The following is a 14,802-nucleotide window of genomic DNA, read 5'->3' on the forward strand; positions in this document are numbered from 1 at the left end:
ATTCGCGTGTTTGGTGAACGTTTTCTGTAGGACGAGTGGTACCGGTTCTGGTAGATGAGTCCAGTCCGGGTTTTCCAGCGTCCACCGACTTACACTGGAGCTGTGAAAGGAGCGTTTTGGAGCCGCAGCCGGTCAGATCTGCTCGGTGCACGGGGGGTGTGTTGATGAGGGAGAAGGTCGGTACACGATGTTCATTCAAAGTTCTGCTGCTGTTTCGTTGCAAATCGGCGCGCCGGTCGCACGGTGTCGGCTCGGCGGTCCAGATCGCATGAGTCTCGGGTGGAGTTTCGGTTGTTTTTGTGTTAGTTTTAGAAACAAACTGATTGAAAGTAACGAACGTGACCGAGAGGGAGTCTGATACGCGCTCGGCTGCAGGAGATCCGATAACTGATCCAAACGGACCGCACGCTGCTAGATCACACACGGACCATCATAGATCCACAGGATTATTACATGCTTGTTTAAAAAAAGAAAACCGGGCAGCCGGATAATTAAATCGGTTTGGGTAAACACGATCCAAACGGATGGAAATGTAAGAAAATGAAACGGCCGCGTGTTGATGTGTTAATGTGTTGATGATCTTTATTAGTGTAAATAAGACGACGCGCGCGTCAGTGATCGGAGGTCCGACAGCAACTTCTGACCGCCGAACCCGTCTCGGTCGGGGCCAGCGGGCCATGCCCTGCCGCTCGGGTCGCTCTAGTTTACTACATCTTTACTCAACTACATCTTTTGTAGTTTTAACTACAGCTTTAAAGTTTCCAGAGCGGGTGACGTCATGGCCCAGTACTCCCAGCGTGTCTGGTACTGGTACCGGTATCGCCGTGTCGGTGGACTGGTAAATCACCGCCGTGTCGGTGCGCCGCTGTTGGTCCGTTTGGAGATCAAAATGGATGTTCGCTGGAGAGGCGCATGCGGTTTGGTTATGGCCTCCTTGTTGGGGGTTTTGGGAAGTATTTCTAGTGCATTTGCTTTACCTTCATGGCCTGCCGTTCCCAATGGGACTATCCACTGGGAGTTGTGGGTGTTTGTTACATTTCTGACAAACATGTAATGCATTTGTTATTGATCATTGTTAATATAGGCTAGTATCCTAAGAAAATGGCATGAGAAATTATATATTTTTGCTTTGCAAGTAACAATGGAGTGTACATTCCTGATGGACTCAGAATAGCTACTTGGGTGTATCTTTTGATGATAAGACCTCAGAATAATTGCAACCCAGATAAATTTTGCTATTGCTTATTCTGTATTTGTAAATCAGTGAATCACTCATTTTCTGGAGTAGAGGAAACTCAAAACCAGTTTTGTATGGTTCTGTAACACATACTAATCCCCCTGAGCGTAATGGGTTTCATGGGGGAAAGTTCTGCCACTTCTGTGCCCATGACTAGAGTCCCCAAACTACAAGAGTCAGGCCATCCTTCTGTTGTCATCGTCAGGCGGTTTTGGGTGGTTTCATGTGATGGCTCGATGAGTCAGTCTTGCACTGTCTTTCAGAATTTTGCATCATTTAGTATAGTCATTTAGTAAGTTGCACCCGCAAAACACATCTCTTGTGTACGTCACACGCGTGTCGAAATAAAGTTGCTTTGATCCCGATCACGGTTCCCAGACGTAGCAGGTCGTGTTGATGGACAAGATGCAGTAATCTGCGATAGCTGTACATGTTTAGACTCGGAATAGTAAAGTTTTCTATTTTAAATGGCTCTGCATTTAGGAACCCGGCAGAAATGTTTGACTTTGTACAGTAGAACTCAATGGCACTTGAAGTCATGCATAAATACTCAATATTAATATCATAACATTTCAACAGACCAAGGCACAGTCTCTGCTTGTGACATGCTGTTTGATGAACACCAAAAACGTGATCTTGGCCCTTAAAATCGATCAAGAAATGTTTAAAAGTGTCTATCTGTGAGTGTTTGTCAGACAGTGACGATCTACTGAATTCAAGGGACCTTGTTTTGAGTCTATTGGGCATAGAAGCCGTTCCTCTTCCTCTGATTAATAATGTGAGTGTATTGGCTCGTTGGTACAAGTGGCTGATCTCTCTTGTTTTGCTCTTCCCAGTCTTCCTGTCCGTCCTCGGTCCTTGATTGGTGCAGCTGGTCTTCCTGCGTGAGGAAGGGTGTAAAGCGCTAGCAGCCACGATGATCCCCAAAAGCCGACTGGGCAAGCGCTCTCCTCTGGGAGCCTTGGTCTGCAGTTCGTCCACGGAGGGCCTGGTGGACGTGGGAGACGACGGAGGTCGCGTGGCGTCTGGGGTTGGAGCACACGGCCTTCACAGGGTCAAACTCTATCCAGGACAGAGGGTGGGTATGGGCCAGGAACCCGCCTTGTGCCGAACTCTAGAATAGTGTCCGTAGTGCGCGTCTCGATGATGATGATGATGATGGGTTTTGGGCTGTGGTCCCCTGGTTTGTCTCAGGTGTATGTGCATTGCGGTGGTCAGGAGTGCGGTGGTGTCGTGGAGCAGCACAACCACGTGGACGACGAGGTCTCCGTCTTCCTGCCGCAGCTCGACAAGCACGTTCACCGCAAGCTGGAGGACGTGTGGATGACCCCCGCCACGTCTCCTCCACCAGCCAACACCCCCCACTCCGTCTCCTCCTCCATCAACGTGCCAAAGAGGTCGGCTGTCTCCGCTGCTGTCCGTGTCCTACAGTTATGGCCAATAAGGGTTGGTGAATTTGATAAGTAACATCTTCCATTTTTACCTCTATCTTCAGGAGCCCAGAGATGGACATGGATGAAATCATGGCTGCCATGGTCCTCACCAGCCTGTCCTGTAGCCCCATGATCCAGAGCCCCATTCGAGAGGAACCGGTACCAGGCAAGCACTGTGTTCCACCCTGTTCAGCATTATGTGTAGTCTGCCTATTGAGCGGGACTCATTTTGGACTCTGCTCTGCCGACAGCTTCGGGCGGGTTGGACTGTGGTGGTAGCGAAGTGTCTGATGGTGGATACTGGAGCTGTGACCATGGCAACAGCAGCCCTACCCCGTCCCCACCTATCGCGGAGGCCGACAGACCCCTGGTCCCTCCCATCGATGAGGGTTTGGACATGGAGATGGAGCAAGTACTTTTTGATGAACCAGCGCCAAGGAGACGCAAGGTGGGCTTGAACTTCGTCCAGAACCTGAAGCTTTCTGCGATGGTCTTTTTTTTTCCCCCACTTACATTGGCTGGTGTTGTAATGTAGTTTCTCGGGGGAGCTAAATGGCCCGTCTGCATGCTTTGCTTTCGTGCAGAACTCCGTGAAGGTGGCCTACAGATGTCTGTGGCCAAACTGTGGAAAAATACTGACGTCCATCGTTGGCATCAAACGGCACGTTCGCACCCTTCACCTGGGGTAAGTGAGCAGTTGGCACAGCGGTGACTGACAGCCAGAGGTTCAAAGCTCAGGCCTGGAAAGTAAATGACCCCTCCAAGGTCTTCCAAACACTTCGGTTTGCCAGCGAGCACAAGCCAGAATGTTTATATCACCCGAGTGAAATAAATAAAAACCGGGTGTTGCAAAATCGTCGAACTAAGACATCTCCGCTAACCGTAGTGCAGTTCATCATCTCGCTGCTCGCCCTGTCTTGGTTAGCAGACAAAATGGTGAGCAGGACCACTCCCAGAGGGAAGAAGATTTCTACTACACGGAGATCTACCAGGACCTGGAGCAGACGGCTGGACCGGCTCCCTGCGGAGCTCCACGGGCCGTCTGTGGTTCACCCTCCAGCCCCACCCTGCTGAGGTGCTCTCCACCCACACCAGACGCTAACCAGCCCAGCCCGCTCAGCCAGTCGGCCCCCGGGAGCGTCTGGCAGGTTCACTACGAACACTCGTACCAGGTAGGACGCCTGAATATTATTCTGTTCCTTTAATGATAATCGCCAGTGCTCTTGTGCATTTTTATAGTGGTGATGTCTCGTTGTTTTTAATTGTGGCTGTGAATGTGATTCGTCGTAATCGGTTCTCGCTTGGTGAGATAGTTACGAGACGTGGTTGAGATGTGGTTGACCCTTGGTTTCTCGATCTGCTGTTTGTCCAGGCTCTGCCGCCCGCACGGTTATCTCAGTGTAAAGCCGTGCCCGTGCCCACCGCCGCCCGCTGGACTCCTCCCCTCACAGGGCACCAGAGCAAACAGGTTAGTCTCTCCCCCATCGTGGTCTGGGTGTGCAGGCCGACGACTGCAGGTCCTGCTGTCACATGAATGTATTCGTAGTTCACAAATAGCCCCTGTACTTGAATTTTATTTGCTTATTTCAGAATTAAGAAGGTTTAAATAAATTAAAGGTTAAAATTGGAGTGGTTTGTTTTTAGAGTGTATGTTTGCCCAAGGATCTACATCTCAAGAAAAAAACATTAGACCGACATTCTTTCATTGGAAATAGCAACAGAAATGTTTTTGTTGTGGCTGTTGAAGGCAACAGTGCCATCTAGTGGCTGATGTGAATTTCAGGACTCTTTGTTTAAATACAGAGTACTGCTGATGGCTGTAGGGTACATGATGTACCATGCAGGATTTTTTGATCTCCACTTTCATTTAAAGTCTGCAAATAGAGTTCGTGATCAGATTTCATACAACTGTTCATTAAAACAATAGTGTGGTATTGCAAAATATTGTTGGTTATCAGTATCATATTTCTGACCTTCTGCAATACTGATAATACAAAAGGTTGCCAGTGATCCCTTTACAAATCACAGAAGGAATTTTGTGTGCTTTCAGTATTTTCACAAATCCAGATGAGTATTCTGTAGGGATTTGAATTAAACATGGTCTTCACTAACTGGGTATCAATGCGGTAAAAATACAGTGTGTTAACCAGCATGTTTGAATATGTCTGGTGGAGTTTAGTATAATTGCAGCTGTGTGTGTGTGTGTGTGTGTGTGTGTTCAACATCCTCTTAAAATGTATTCATTAACCAATACTGTCACAGTGTGTAATTTTATGGACATTCTGCGAGTGCTGGATCATTTTAAGGCCTCGTCGTGGGTGCAGTGCAGGAACTAAGAGGTATTCCTCTCTTCTTCTTCAGGGCACACCCTTCCGTCGCCGCTCTGTCAGCGTGGGAGAGCAGTGGTTACAGAACCACAGCGCCCCCCCCAGGCCTCACCCCGCCAGCGTCTCCCCCCCCAGGAGCCACTGCGTCACACGGTTAGTGCTTCTGCTCCTCTTCACGCTCCTTTAGGTTTCTCTCTCTTATTTACGTCCGTGTTCAGGGAATTTCAACGCTCTGTTCTCTCTGGTCCCACTGGCAGAAGGTTTCGTGGGGAGGCTAAGAAGTGTCGGAAGGTGTACGGTATCGAGCACCGGGACCAGTGGTGCACGGCCTGCCGGTGGAAGAAAGCATGCCAGAGGTTCTTGGACTAAAACCCCAGCAGAGCCGAAGGCAAAGCAGAAAACCTAAAACCACAGAGCAAAGACTCCCGTGTTTATCCAGGTGGAACCGAGATGGAGGGGGACACCAGATAAGCACCATTTTAATTTTGTGTTTGGGTTTAAAAATTTTTTTATTTTATTTTATTTTTTACGAAAAATATCTTTGCACTGCAAGGCGATGTGGTGGTCTCTCAACATCTCACGAAACCTCGTCGGTGCTGTCAGATTTAAAGTTTGGAGACACCGGTTCTGCCCTCTGTGTCTCCTCTGGTCTTCCTGGGTCGTTCATCAAATGACCTTTTTTGTTTGTTTGTTTTTCCCAGCTGGTGCTGATTTCTGACGAGCAATAGCCATATGTTTTGTAAAGTCTCTGATTTATCCAGACACTCCAGAGGACTGGCCTGAAACTCTCCCGTTGTTTACCATCCACAGAAGACAAGGTGTCCGCTGTCATTCCAGAAAACCTGAGTGAGATTTTCTGAGATTAGAAAAGTGTGCTTTAAGGAAAACATGTTTTTTCAGAGGAGAAAATGGCAGCTTAAAAGTGAAAAGTTATTATGTAAATGCTTTAACAGGACACATTCATGTTTACGTATGCCATGTAAAGCAGTGGTTAAACGTGGTTATGTACGTTTTGTGTAATGAAAACTTTGAAAACAGAGCAAATCTTTTTTGTATTAAGATTTTTGCAACTTATCTTGCAACTATCGAGTATGCATCATGTCATGACCAGTGTATTTCTCATATAATCTCATGTCTTATTTCTGTATGACAATGCATTCATCTTCCTTTTCTTAAAACTGAGGTATTAAACAAAAAATACGAAAAAAAAGCCTGTAGCATTCAGATTGAAAAGAATATTAAAATGAGCGGTTTTAGAAAACGGGACCAGTGCTTGTGTTGCAGCAATGTCAGGACCTTTTGGGGGGAACCAATTGGGGACGTTTTTGTTGATTTCGTAGACAAGTATTACAAGTATTGCATTCTTTCTTTTAAAATCAAATACCTAATTTTCCTTCAAAACCATCTTTCTGAATGCTCCCTTATTATCGCTGAGCTATACTACGTTACTCAAATAGAGAGACAGCCCTACAAGCATTGGCTTGTGTAGGTTTATGTATCTATTCATCGTAGGACCACTTTGTTATATTTGAGGAGGAGAATTCTTCCATAGCTCTTGTTTGTTTATTAGGTTCTTAAGGTTGGGGTCCAAATATGTGATGTATTTTTGTAATCTTTTCTAAGTCATCGTAGTGTAATGGCTTTTTAGTAAGCCATTAAGTGATTTGGCATACTCGTTTGTTAAACTGCAGGAAATGAGCTCTGGAACACACAGTCCCTCTGTATGACATTGATTATCCTTTTATGTGCTGAACTGTCAGCCATTTTCATATGGTATTTAAGTAGACTACCATACAGTCAGAATAGAGGAGCATTGAACATTTAGAAGTGAACCATGGACCCCCCCCCCAAAAGAGAGAACAGAATCGGGAAGAGTTTAGTGAGAACAACTTTCTTGTAAATTTGCCTGTACAGTATTTTCAGCTGCATGAAATTACTGTGGAATTCAAGTTGCAATCATTTTCATTTTGTTTCCTGAAATGCGTTTCACATATGGTTTGAAATATGAGTGTCAGTCTGATGTTTTAATACACCTCGTGTGTAAGGCAACACGCACCTTTTTCTGTGTGGTTCCTTCTCAGTTTCGTGGGGAAAAGGGAGAGGTACCCAGCCAATCTGAATGTGATTCGGTTTTTTAAAAAGTAGTTTATGGAAGAATGCAGATTTTGTTTGTAACAAACTGCATGTGAGCAAATGATCTAATGAGCAAATTATTTGATAATTTTAGAAGTAACTAAAATTAAGTGATATTTTATTAAAATTCATGTTTTGTTATTGAAGACAAATTGAACTAATGCGAATGAATTCTTACCATCACATCTTATGCCAAATGTCCACGACATCCTTAAAATTTCAGTACAGGTAGATTTAATTGTGAGATCACATCTGTAACATTTAAATCATGAAATGTACGCACCAACAAAATACATCAAGACACAATTATCTGCTGTATGACAAGTCGCAAAAGAAATAGGAAACTATTTTATTGACAAATTACTCTCTATGTACAGTCAATACGGTGAGCAATATGGTTACCACATAAATTAAAAAATGACATAGAAGACATTGTTTACATAAATACATTGTCAATTTCCTCAGCTATTGTTTTCTGACGGAATGGCCTGGTTTTGGTTTGTTGAATGAGATAAGGACACACAGGCCTAGCGCGTTCTCCTGTCAAGGTCTCGTCTCTGACATTAGAGCGGGGCTGAAACATCTCATTTTTCACTACGATGTTTTCTCATTGACATCCCGCTGCAGTTGTTTTTTTTTTTTTCCTTTTTTTTTTTTTGGAGGATTGTCATTTGTCATTTCTTGACCTCTAGATGGCAGTGTGGTATAGAGGAAACCCATTTTGGCTGTGGGAATGTTGGCCTCAGCAATGAAAATGTGGAAATCATTTAAATCAGTGTACATTAATAAATAAATGCCATAGGGACATTTGAGAATTTTGCTAGTGTTATAATAACATGCCATTTATTTTCAGAGTCTCTGTTGGCAACATATTATGGGATTTTATATATATATAAATAGTCTATATATATATATATATATATATATATATATAAAACATAGTCTGTATGTTATGTATATATATCCATATGGCATTCCACATTCCATCGTCACATTTTCATTAGGGTATAGAAAGATGTGTGTAGTTTTTCTTGAGCAGGACACATGAACACAAGTCGTAACACTCAAACTGTCTTACACCTCATTCTGCTGGGTGATATCAGTAGACATGCTATTGAACTCACTAGCTCTAGATGTCATGCCCAAGTACTGCTTTAAAAATTCGCTGAAACGCTTCTGGTTGTTCCACTTGCGGGCAGACTTGCGGACGCCTATGAAGCCCCCGTACCTCTTCTGTAAGGACCTCCCAGGGTCCATGAACTTTCGGTAGCCGTACTTGCTTTTCAGGAAGCCTCCAAAGCGTTTGGTTAGACTCAAGGGCGTGGCCTCCTGATCACTGTCCAGATCTTGGTCTCCTGGCTCTCCCTCGTCTCCGCCCTCAGACCGAGGCTGGGAGTTGTAGTTGGCACTGATCTGGGCGCTGTGGCTCTCCTGATCCAGTTCGTCCAGATCCAAGGCCCGTGACACATGGTCAAACCTCTGGAGGGCTTTGGAATACAACGGGCCTCCGTCACCTTGGTCCAGAGGCAGTACGGCTTCCACCTTCTCCTCGGCCCTTTTGAGCATGGCGCCCCCTAGTGACAGGGAGGCCTGCGGTCCTTCCTCCAAGGCCGCACGGCACATCTCCCAGGTGAGGCCCAGCGAGAGCTGACCACGACATTCCACCAGGCAGACCTGAGATTGTACACATACAAGCAAATTTCGAAGTTAAGCTTCTCAGTAGAATACACGACTGATAACATTGTATTCCACGAGGTGTTTGTTTCATGGAGGAGTTTTGACAGCATAGCAGATAAGTCCGTTTCAAATAAGAGGGAGCAGAAGGTGTCACTTTAAAGAACCAGGGTGAGGGCCAGGAAGGTCCCACGTCAAAGGTTGCGAAGGGTGGATGTTTGAAAATGTGAACTTGAGAAAGTCTTGTGGTCTTTCTCGTCATTCATTTAGCCGAATGATCAAAAAGACCCCAGAGAGATCCCAGCGAACACGACACGAGCTGGTTCTGTTCCCCTGCTCTCTGTCCCCCCAGACGCTCCTGCTGTTTCAACTTAATTATGGGAAGAGAGATTGTCACAGCTGTTTAAAGTCGGCAGACAGATGAACGCTTCTGCCCTAAAGAATGCTTGAGCGTCTGCATTCAGAACAGATACCCGGACATGTGGCCAAACACGGCAACACATCCGTCAGAGAGCAAACGATGGAAATCGGCATGTTTGATAAACTCCAATAAAATGCAGCCATATGTTGGATGTAATGACTGACCTCTAAAGCTCACCAGTCGTTAATAAGTCCAGATTGTATTACTACAGTGATAAAAATGATAATAGCTCTTACTGAAGGTTTACAGAACAAAATTAAGTGTTTATAGATGTTAGATTGCTGTTGTTAGATAGATGTATAGATATAGATGTTAGATGTTAGATGTTAGACTGTTAGAGTGGGGACTCTTACCAGTGTGTTGAAGACGTGGTCTTTGGGCAACATTTGGCTGCAGGAGAGACAGTCTCTCTGACAGTCACTGTGTCCAGGGACACACAGCCCCAGAAGTAGCAGACCCCATAGAGGTGTCTTCATCGTGGAGTGAGGTGAGGCTGTAATGTGGAATATATGGGTTAAGACTGTCAAATGACGATGGCAGTGAAAGAATGCAGAAAATAATAACACGACAGGAATCATTATGGAATGTAGTTTCACACCTGCTCAGTGATTAGTGTAATTTCAGATCTTGTTTTGATAAATAAGACCTATGAATCTCTAAAAGGATCCCAGCCCATTGACCTTAGATTATCATCAGAAACACCTGAAATGCTTGCGTGTGTGTGTGTGTGTGTGTGTGTGTGTGTGTGTGTGTGTTTGCACGGAGATGTGTGTGACAAACCCCTGCATCTACAAGCACTTTAATTAGCAGAGATCATCACCAGGTGTAACTGAGGCTTAAATTAGTGCCTGTGGCTTCATGAGACTTGAATGGAAAAGAGAAGGCTGATATAAGACTGCTTCACATGACCCATTGTCCAATGACAAAAGAGACACCATCCATAAGACACAACAGCACACTTGTAGAAAAGCAAAAAAAAAAACCCATAGATTTATCATGTCAGATAGGCCCAGTAATAAATGTGCTGACAGATACTTTGTCTGCTTGCCTGACATTTTGGCAAAAAGACTTTTGCTGCAGACGTTTGTGAAGTTTAGAGGAAGCTTTGAGGTCAGACTGTTTCCAAATAATTAGACTTTGCCTTGAATGTTTCAGTAAAAGCAAAACCAAAGATGTAACTCACCGAGAATCAATACTACCCTGAGATTTTAATAGTTGGAGCAACCCCCAAAGAAGAGATAGGGAGAGCCATTATAAGGAGTAAGTGAATAATATAATGCCACTTCTAGAAGGTGAAATGAACTGCTTATTGATGCTCTGCATTTAGTCACCTTATTAAGTTATATTGATTTTCAAGGAGATACATTCATACATTCATACTTGTATACTTGTAGCTTATGTGCTTATACAAGCCTTCTTAATTAGCTTCTGTCTTAAATAAATGGTTCTCAGTGTTTGAAGGCAAAATGGCAAATTGGAAGAAAACTACCAAAGCCATCTTTCCTTTTTCCTTCCAGGACTTTGTGGGAGAGAAGGACCACTACCCAGGCATGGTCGGCCATTTTGATCATCCAAACAGTATTTTACAGTGGTTCTTTTTACATCATCTTTCACCATTAAATTCTGCCCTCTTTCCCACAATGCCCCCATCATTTGCCCTCGACTTGCCCACACCACTGTGAGTGGGGCAGTATTGTTTTGCAGCTGCGTGTAAGTGCATGTGGTTGAAATCTTCTGAGATTTCCAAGAGAAATGCAACGCTGATCAGACATCAAGATTTTATTAGCAAATGAAATTATGTATGAAAAAAAAAGATCCAAGATTAACCAGCAAGCCCACAATAACTGAACCGCTGACCTTTGGAATGATTTCGTATTGTCAGAAGAGACCAGGAGACCAGCCTCTGCCACTACTCACTTAAGTGAGGAAATAATTGGGTTGCTAAGCACTGTTGCTTCTGATGGGTCTGACATTAAACAAAGAGCCATAGACCTCTGATCACAGAACTGGTGAGTACTGGTGTATTCCTTTCGTGTGCTTTCTAAAACTCAAATTGACTTGATTTCAGGATTTACACAGGAAAATCCCATCATCACAATGGAAGAAGACACAGTAGACACTAAGGGAGTTTGGATCAGGGCTTTTGGCAGGGCTGATTTAAACCACTGTAGCAGAATCATTGTTGAACAGTTCGATGTTCAATGTTTTTGGGATGGCATTTTTTAGATACATAACTTCCAACATTATTCAAACGATAGGTGGAATTGCTCAGATGCAGAAATTACTCTACATGGACACCCCAGTAAATTATAGTAGTGTAAAAAATTCTACTGAACGGTTTAGCAGACAAATGAAGCTAATGAAGCATTTCTGATTTCAGCTTCACTGATCCCAGGAGGATTCTCAACGGTGGACAATGGCACATTAGCTCAGTCTGCTGTGTATGCACTAGCACACATCAAGAGAGAAATTACAGACCTAAACAGCTTTGGGATACAGCGTGAGGTTCTACAAGTGTAGACTTTTGCACCAGTTTGCTCCCTCATTGGGTTCTCAGGTCAAGTGTAGGTACCACTATGAATGGAACTGGGAACATTCGGTTCATTATAGCACAAAGCAATGACATACAAAAACACATCTGGGTTCTGATGGATCCAATCTGATGAAGAATATTTTGTCGTTTTCTCGTGCATGGAAAACAATTCAACATTTCCATTCATCACACGGCAGGATAAAAATGTAACACATTCTTTTTCTTCATTGTATGATTCTTACTAACGGACAAAATCTTAAACAGTTTGAAATGAAAGAATATATATGTTAAGGTGCAGGATGTGACACCTCCACTACCCCCCCCACCCGCCCAATAACCTCCATCCCACCCCCCCACCCCCGTACCCTCGACCTCCACACACCCCCTACGTCACTACACACTCCAGCCCCCTGCTGCATCACGTATACCACCCCACCCCGTCAAGACTGCTTTTGACATTCACTGGTTATCTAAGATTTCCATTAGCATTGGTTGTAAACATTCTGAAAGAATTCAATTGAAGACCTGCCCAAAATCAATGAAGAGGTCATAGTGCTGTGTGATATTATTTACACACTATCTTGTGTAATGTGTAAATTACTGATGACTCTTAACAGAAAGACTCATTATATTGACAGATATCGGGGATCCAGTTAGGAGAGGGTCTGTGTGTCGGGCTCAGCTCAGCTGCAGATCCCAGAACCACGTCACACTGCAGTCCAGGAAGGTCACGCGAACACTCACACACACCCCTACAAACCAAGAGTACACCCACAACCCCACAAACAAACATCTACATACCAAGCACACACACACACACACACACACACACACACACACACACACACACACACACAAAATGCCTCAATAATGCTTTAAATATTAGGCTATAGTGACCAGTAGAAATGAGAAACGTAGCACTCTGAACTGTAGCCAGAGTGTGTGAGCTCTGACACCAGCGACCTCATCAGAAAGGCTTGTGACAGGATACACAGAAGTACAGATAAGATATTTCATTACTAATATTAATGATGCGCATTAACCTTAAGAACCAGTTCAGCATTGCGGAATACTCCGGACGTTTTTTACCATAAGCATAAACAACATTTACTTATCAGAACCAGTGTGAAGGGTTACGAACACTAATACTAATACTGGCACTTTCACCAAAAAATCTTTGTAACTAATATTTATGAATTAAAACAAATTCTATTTCATCAAGGCAAATGCACATACCTACATCAACCTAAGTAGATCCATGAACTTCCGAGCTGTTGTTCTAGTTTACTAAATTTAGTTTTAAAGCATATTGTCTAATGGGGAATTTTGCTGTGCAGTGAGATTCCCTTTTAATCAAAGTAAGCATGTTAGCATGATTATACAAACTGACAAATTTCAGAGAATCAGTGTTTCGTGCACATGTCAAACTAAAGCGATTCACCATTTGGAATATGGATGAAAACACTGATATATATAATCAACAGCATGAAGCATATTAATAGCATGAAGTAGCACAGCATAAAGTTGTCAAGTGCATGCACACCAAAAACAGCCTACGTTTGGCTGTTTTTATCAGCACTTAAGTTGTGTTAGAATTACTACAACAGAGGAGAGCACTCACAATTTATAGGACCCATTTCAAGAAAAATTGTAGACATGTATGCTCACTAGTACCAGACAAAAGCAAATTAAATGGTGATGGCCTGTGTATGTGTGTGTGTGTGTGTGTGTGTATGTGTGTGTGTGTGTGTGTGTGTGTGTCTTATGAAGATGATTCACAAGTATGTCAATATTTTCTTCTACTTTCAAAGGGCAGCCTTAATGCTCCACAGTACCGTACATTTTCCTGTGAAGTAACCTGGGGTTTGTAATGAGCTGAGACTGTGTCTTCTAAAGGTGTGCATTGATCTCAGTATGAACCTGAGTACTAATCAATGAAATAATAATGAGAGTATCGTGGGTATAAAATGTGTGCCCCTCATTTTGAAGGAACAGGAGCCACTTCAGTTACAATGGAGGCGATGTCTACCAACCCAGTTCTGCACAGAGCCGGGCATACACAATCTCCAGGGATTACACTGCTGCAGCCTTTTCTATGATTATTGGTCATTTACACTCTCAGTGAAGATAGAAATATAACCCCAAACATTGCAATTCATGCAATTAATTGAGGAAAACAGTGTCTAGCATTTGTAAGCAATTGCAAAATTGTTAAAACTCATCTCTAAAACTATATTGTAAATAAGATGCCAGAGTTAAGCAGGTGATATCTCCTCTCCCCCTCCCCCAACTCCCCACCCGCCCGAGACTGAACATACCTGAGTTGAGTGTAGACACCTGTCCTGATCTGAAGACCTGAAAGGCAGCGGTAGTCTCCTATTCTGTGCTCCTGTTTGTATTGGAGCAGAGACTGCTGCTCAGTCTCTCTTATAGAGACACTCCTCTCTCCGTGGTCCAACCCCCACCCCCCCCAGCAGCACCCCCCCCCCCCCCCCACCCACCACCACCACCTCCTCCACCACCTCCACCACCACCTCACAGGAGTGCAGGAGGAAAGCCTCTTACGCACAGACGCAACACCGACACACCTCGCGCACGTCACACACGTCAGACACTTGCGCTGCGTTCTCCGCAGCCGGTTACTCTCGCTGACATCAGACTGCACGTGCAGAAGGTCCAGGTGAAACATGTCTCACACTAGAGACTCATTTCACAATCTGTCCTTCAATTTTCATCCGTTCCTTCATGTCTAGGAAGTTTGTCACATTTTTTTTTTTTTTGCATTTCTCCAAAGCTGACACGAATGTCAGATATTAAACAGGAGTAATCCTGGCTTTATTTCTTGGGTTTAATATCTATCCAAACGTGATGACATATGATGTCAGGTGATGTCAAGTGATGTTGTAAGAATTACTTTATGTCACTTTACTATCTAAAAGCTATCATAAATACTGCACATATTTAATCATTATTAAGATCTTACTTTTTATATGAATTATATTAATAATGCATAGTATAATTATGAAGCTAAGCAAAAAGTACAA

The 14,802-nt window shown here is 43.8% G+C and overlaps 2 protein-coding genes across 4 annotated transcripts; one reads left to right on the forward strand and one right to left on the reverse strand.

The window, feature by feature from the left end:
• The first annotated feature begins 24 nt into the window (after positions 1–24).
• Positions 25–7,046, forward strand: znf395a (zinc finger protein 395a). Of its 3 annotated transcripts, none has more exons than XM_076978936.1 (10): positions 25–176; positions 2,074–2,315; positions 2,432–2,634; positions 2,733–2,836; positions 2,922–3,118; positions 3,255–3,355; positions 3,596–3,842; positions 4,043–4,138; positions 5,032–5,150; positions 5,255–7,046. In XM_076978936.1, exons 2-10 carry the CDS (start codon positions 2,154–2,156, stop codon positions 5,364–5,366), a joined length of 1,341 nt encoding a protein of 446 aa, XP_076835051.1. In that variant the 5' UTR covers positions 25–176; positions 2,074–2,153; the 3' UTR covers positions 5,367–7,046. The 3 variants fall into 3 exon arrangements, with proteins under 3 accessions (XP_076835051.1, XP_076835053.1, XP_076835052.1); XM_076978938.1 differs by having other exon boundaries at positions 3,599–3,842; XM_076978937.1 differs by lacking the exon at positions 25–176 and adding an exon at positions 183–532.
• A 700-nt stretch (positions 7,047–7,746) lies between these two features.
• pnoca (prepronociceptin a) lies at positions 7,747–14,182 on the reverse strand. The gene is made up of 3 exons (XM_076978944.1): positions 14,077–14,182; positions 9,579–9,718; positions 7,747–8,804 (listed from the first exon to the last, which is right to left on the reverse strand). The coding sequence occupies exons 2-3, from the start codon at positions 9,699–9,701 to the stop codon at positions 8,205–8,207; spliced, it is 723 nt and encodes a 240-aa protein (XP_076835059.1). The 5' UTR covers positions 9,702–9,718; positions 14,077–14,182; the 3' UTR covers positions 7,747–8,204.
• Positions 14,183–14,802: the final 620 nt, after the last annotated feature.

Source organism: Brachyhypopomus gauderio, chromosome 17, assembly GCF_052324685.1.
Source record: "Brachyhypopomus gauderio isolate BG-103 chromosome 17, BGAUD_0.2, whole genome shotgun sequence".
NCBI lineage: Eukaryota > Metazoa > Chordata > Actinopteri > Gymnotiformes > Hypopomidae > Brachyhypopomus > Brachyhypopomus gauderio.

Coding starts and splice junctions, on each gene's coding strand:
- znf395a (XM_076978936.1), top strand. CDS start 2,154: ATGATCCCCAAAAGCCGACTGGGCAAGCGCTCTCCTCTGGGAGCCTTG. Junction 4,139..5,031: donor CAGGGCACCAGAGCAAACAG/GTTAGTCTCTCC, acceptor CTTCTTCTTCAG/GGCACACCCTTCCGTCGCCG. Junction 5,151..5,254: donor AGGAGCCACTGCGTCACACG/GTTAGTGCTTCT, acceptor TCCCACTGGCAG/AAGGTTTCGTGGGGAGGCTA.
- pnoca (XM_076978944.1), bottom strand. CDS start 9,701: ATGAAGACACCTCTATGGGGTCTGCTACTTCTGGGGCTGTGTGTCCCT. Junction 8,805..9,578: donor ACCACGTCTTCAACACACTG/GTAAGAGTCCCC, acceptor GTACAATCTCAG/GTCTGCCTGGTGGAATGTCG.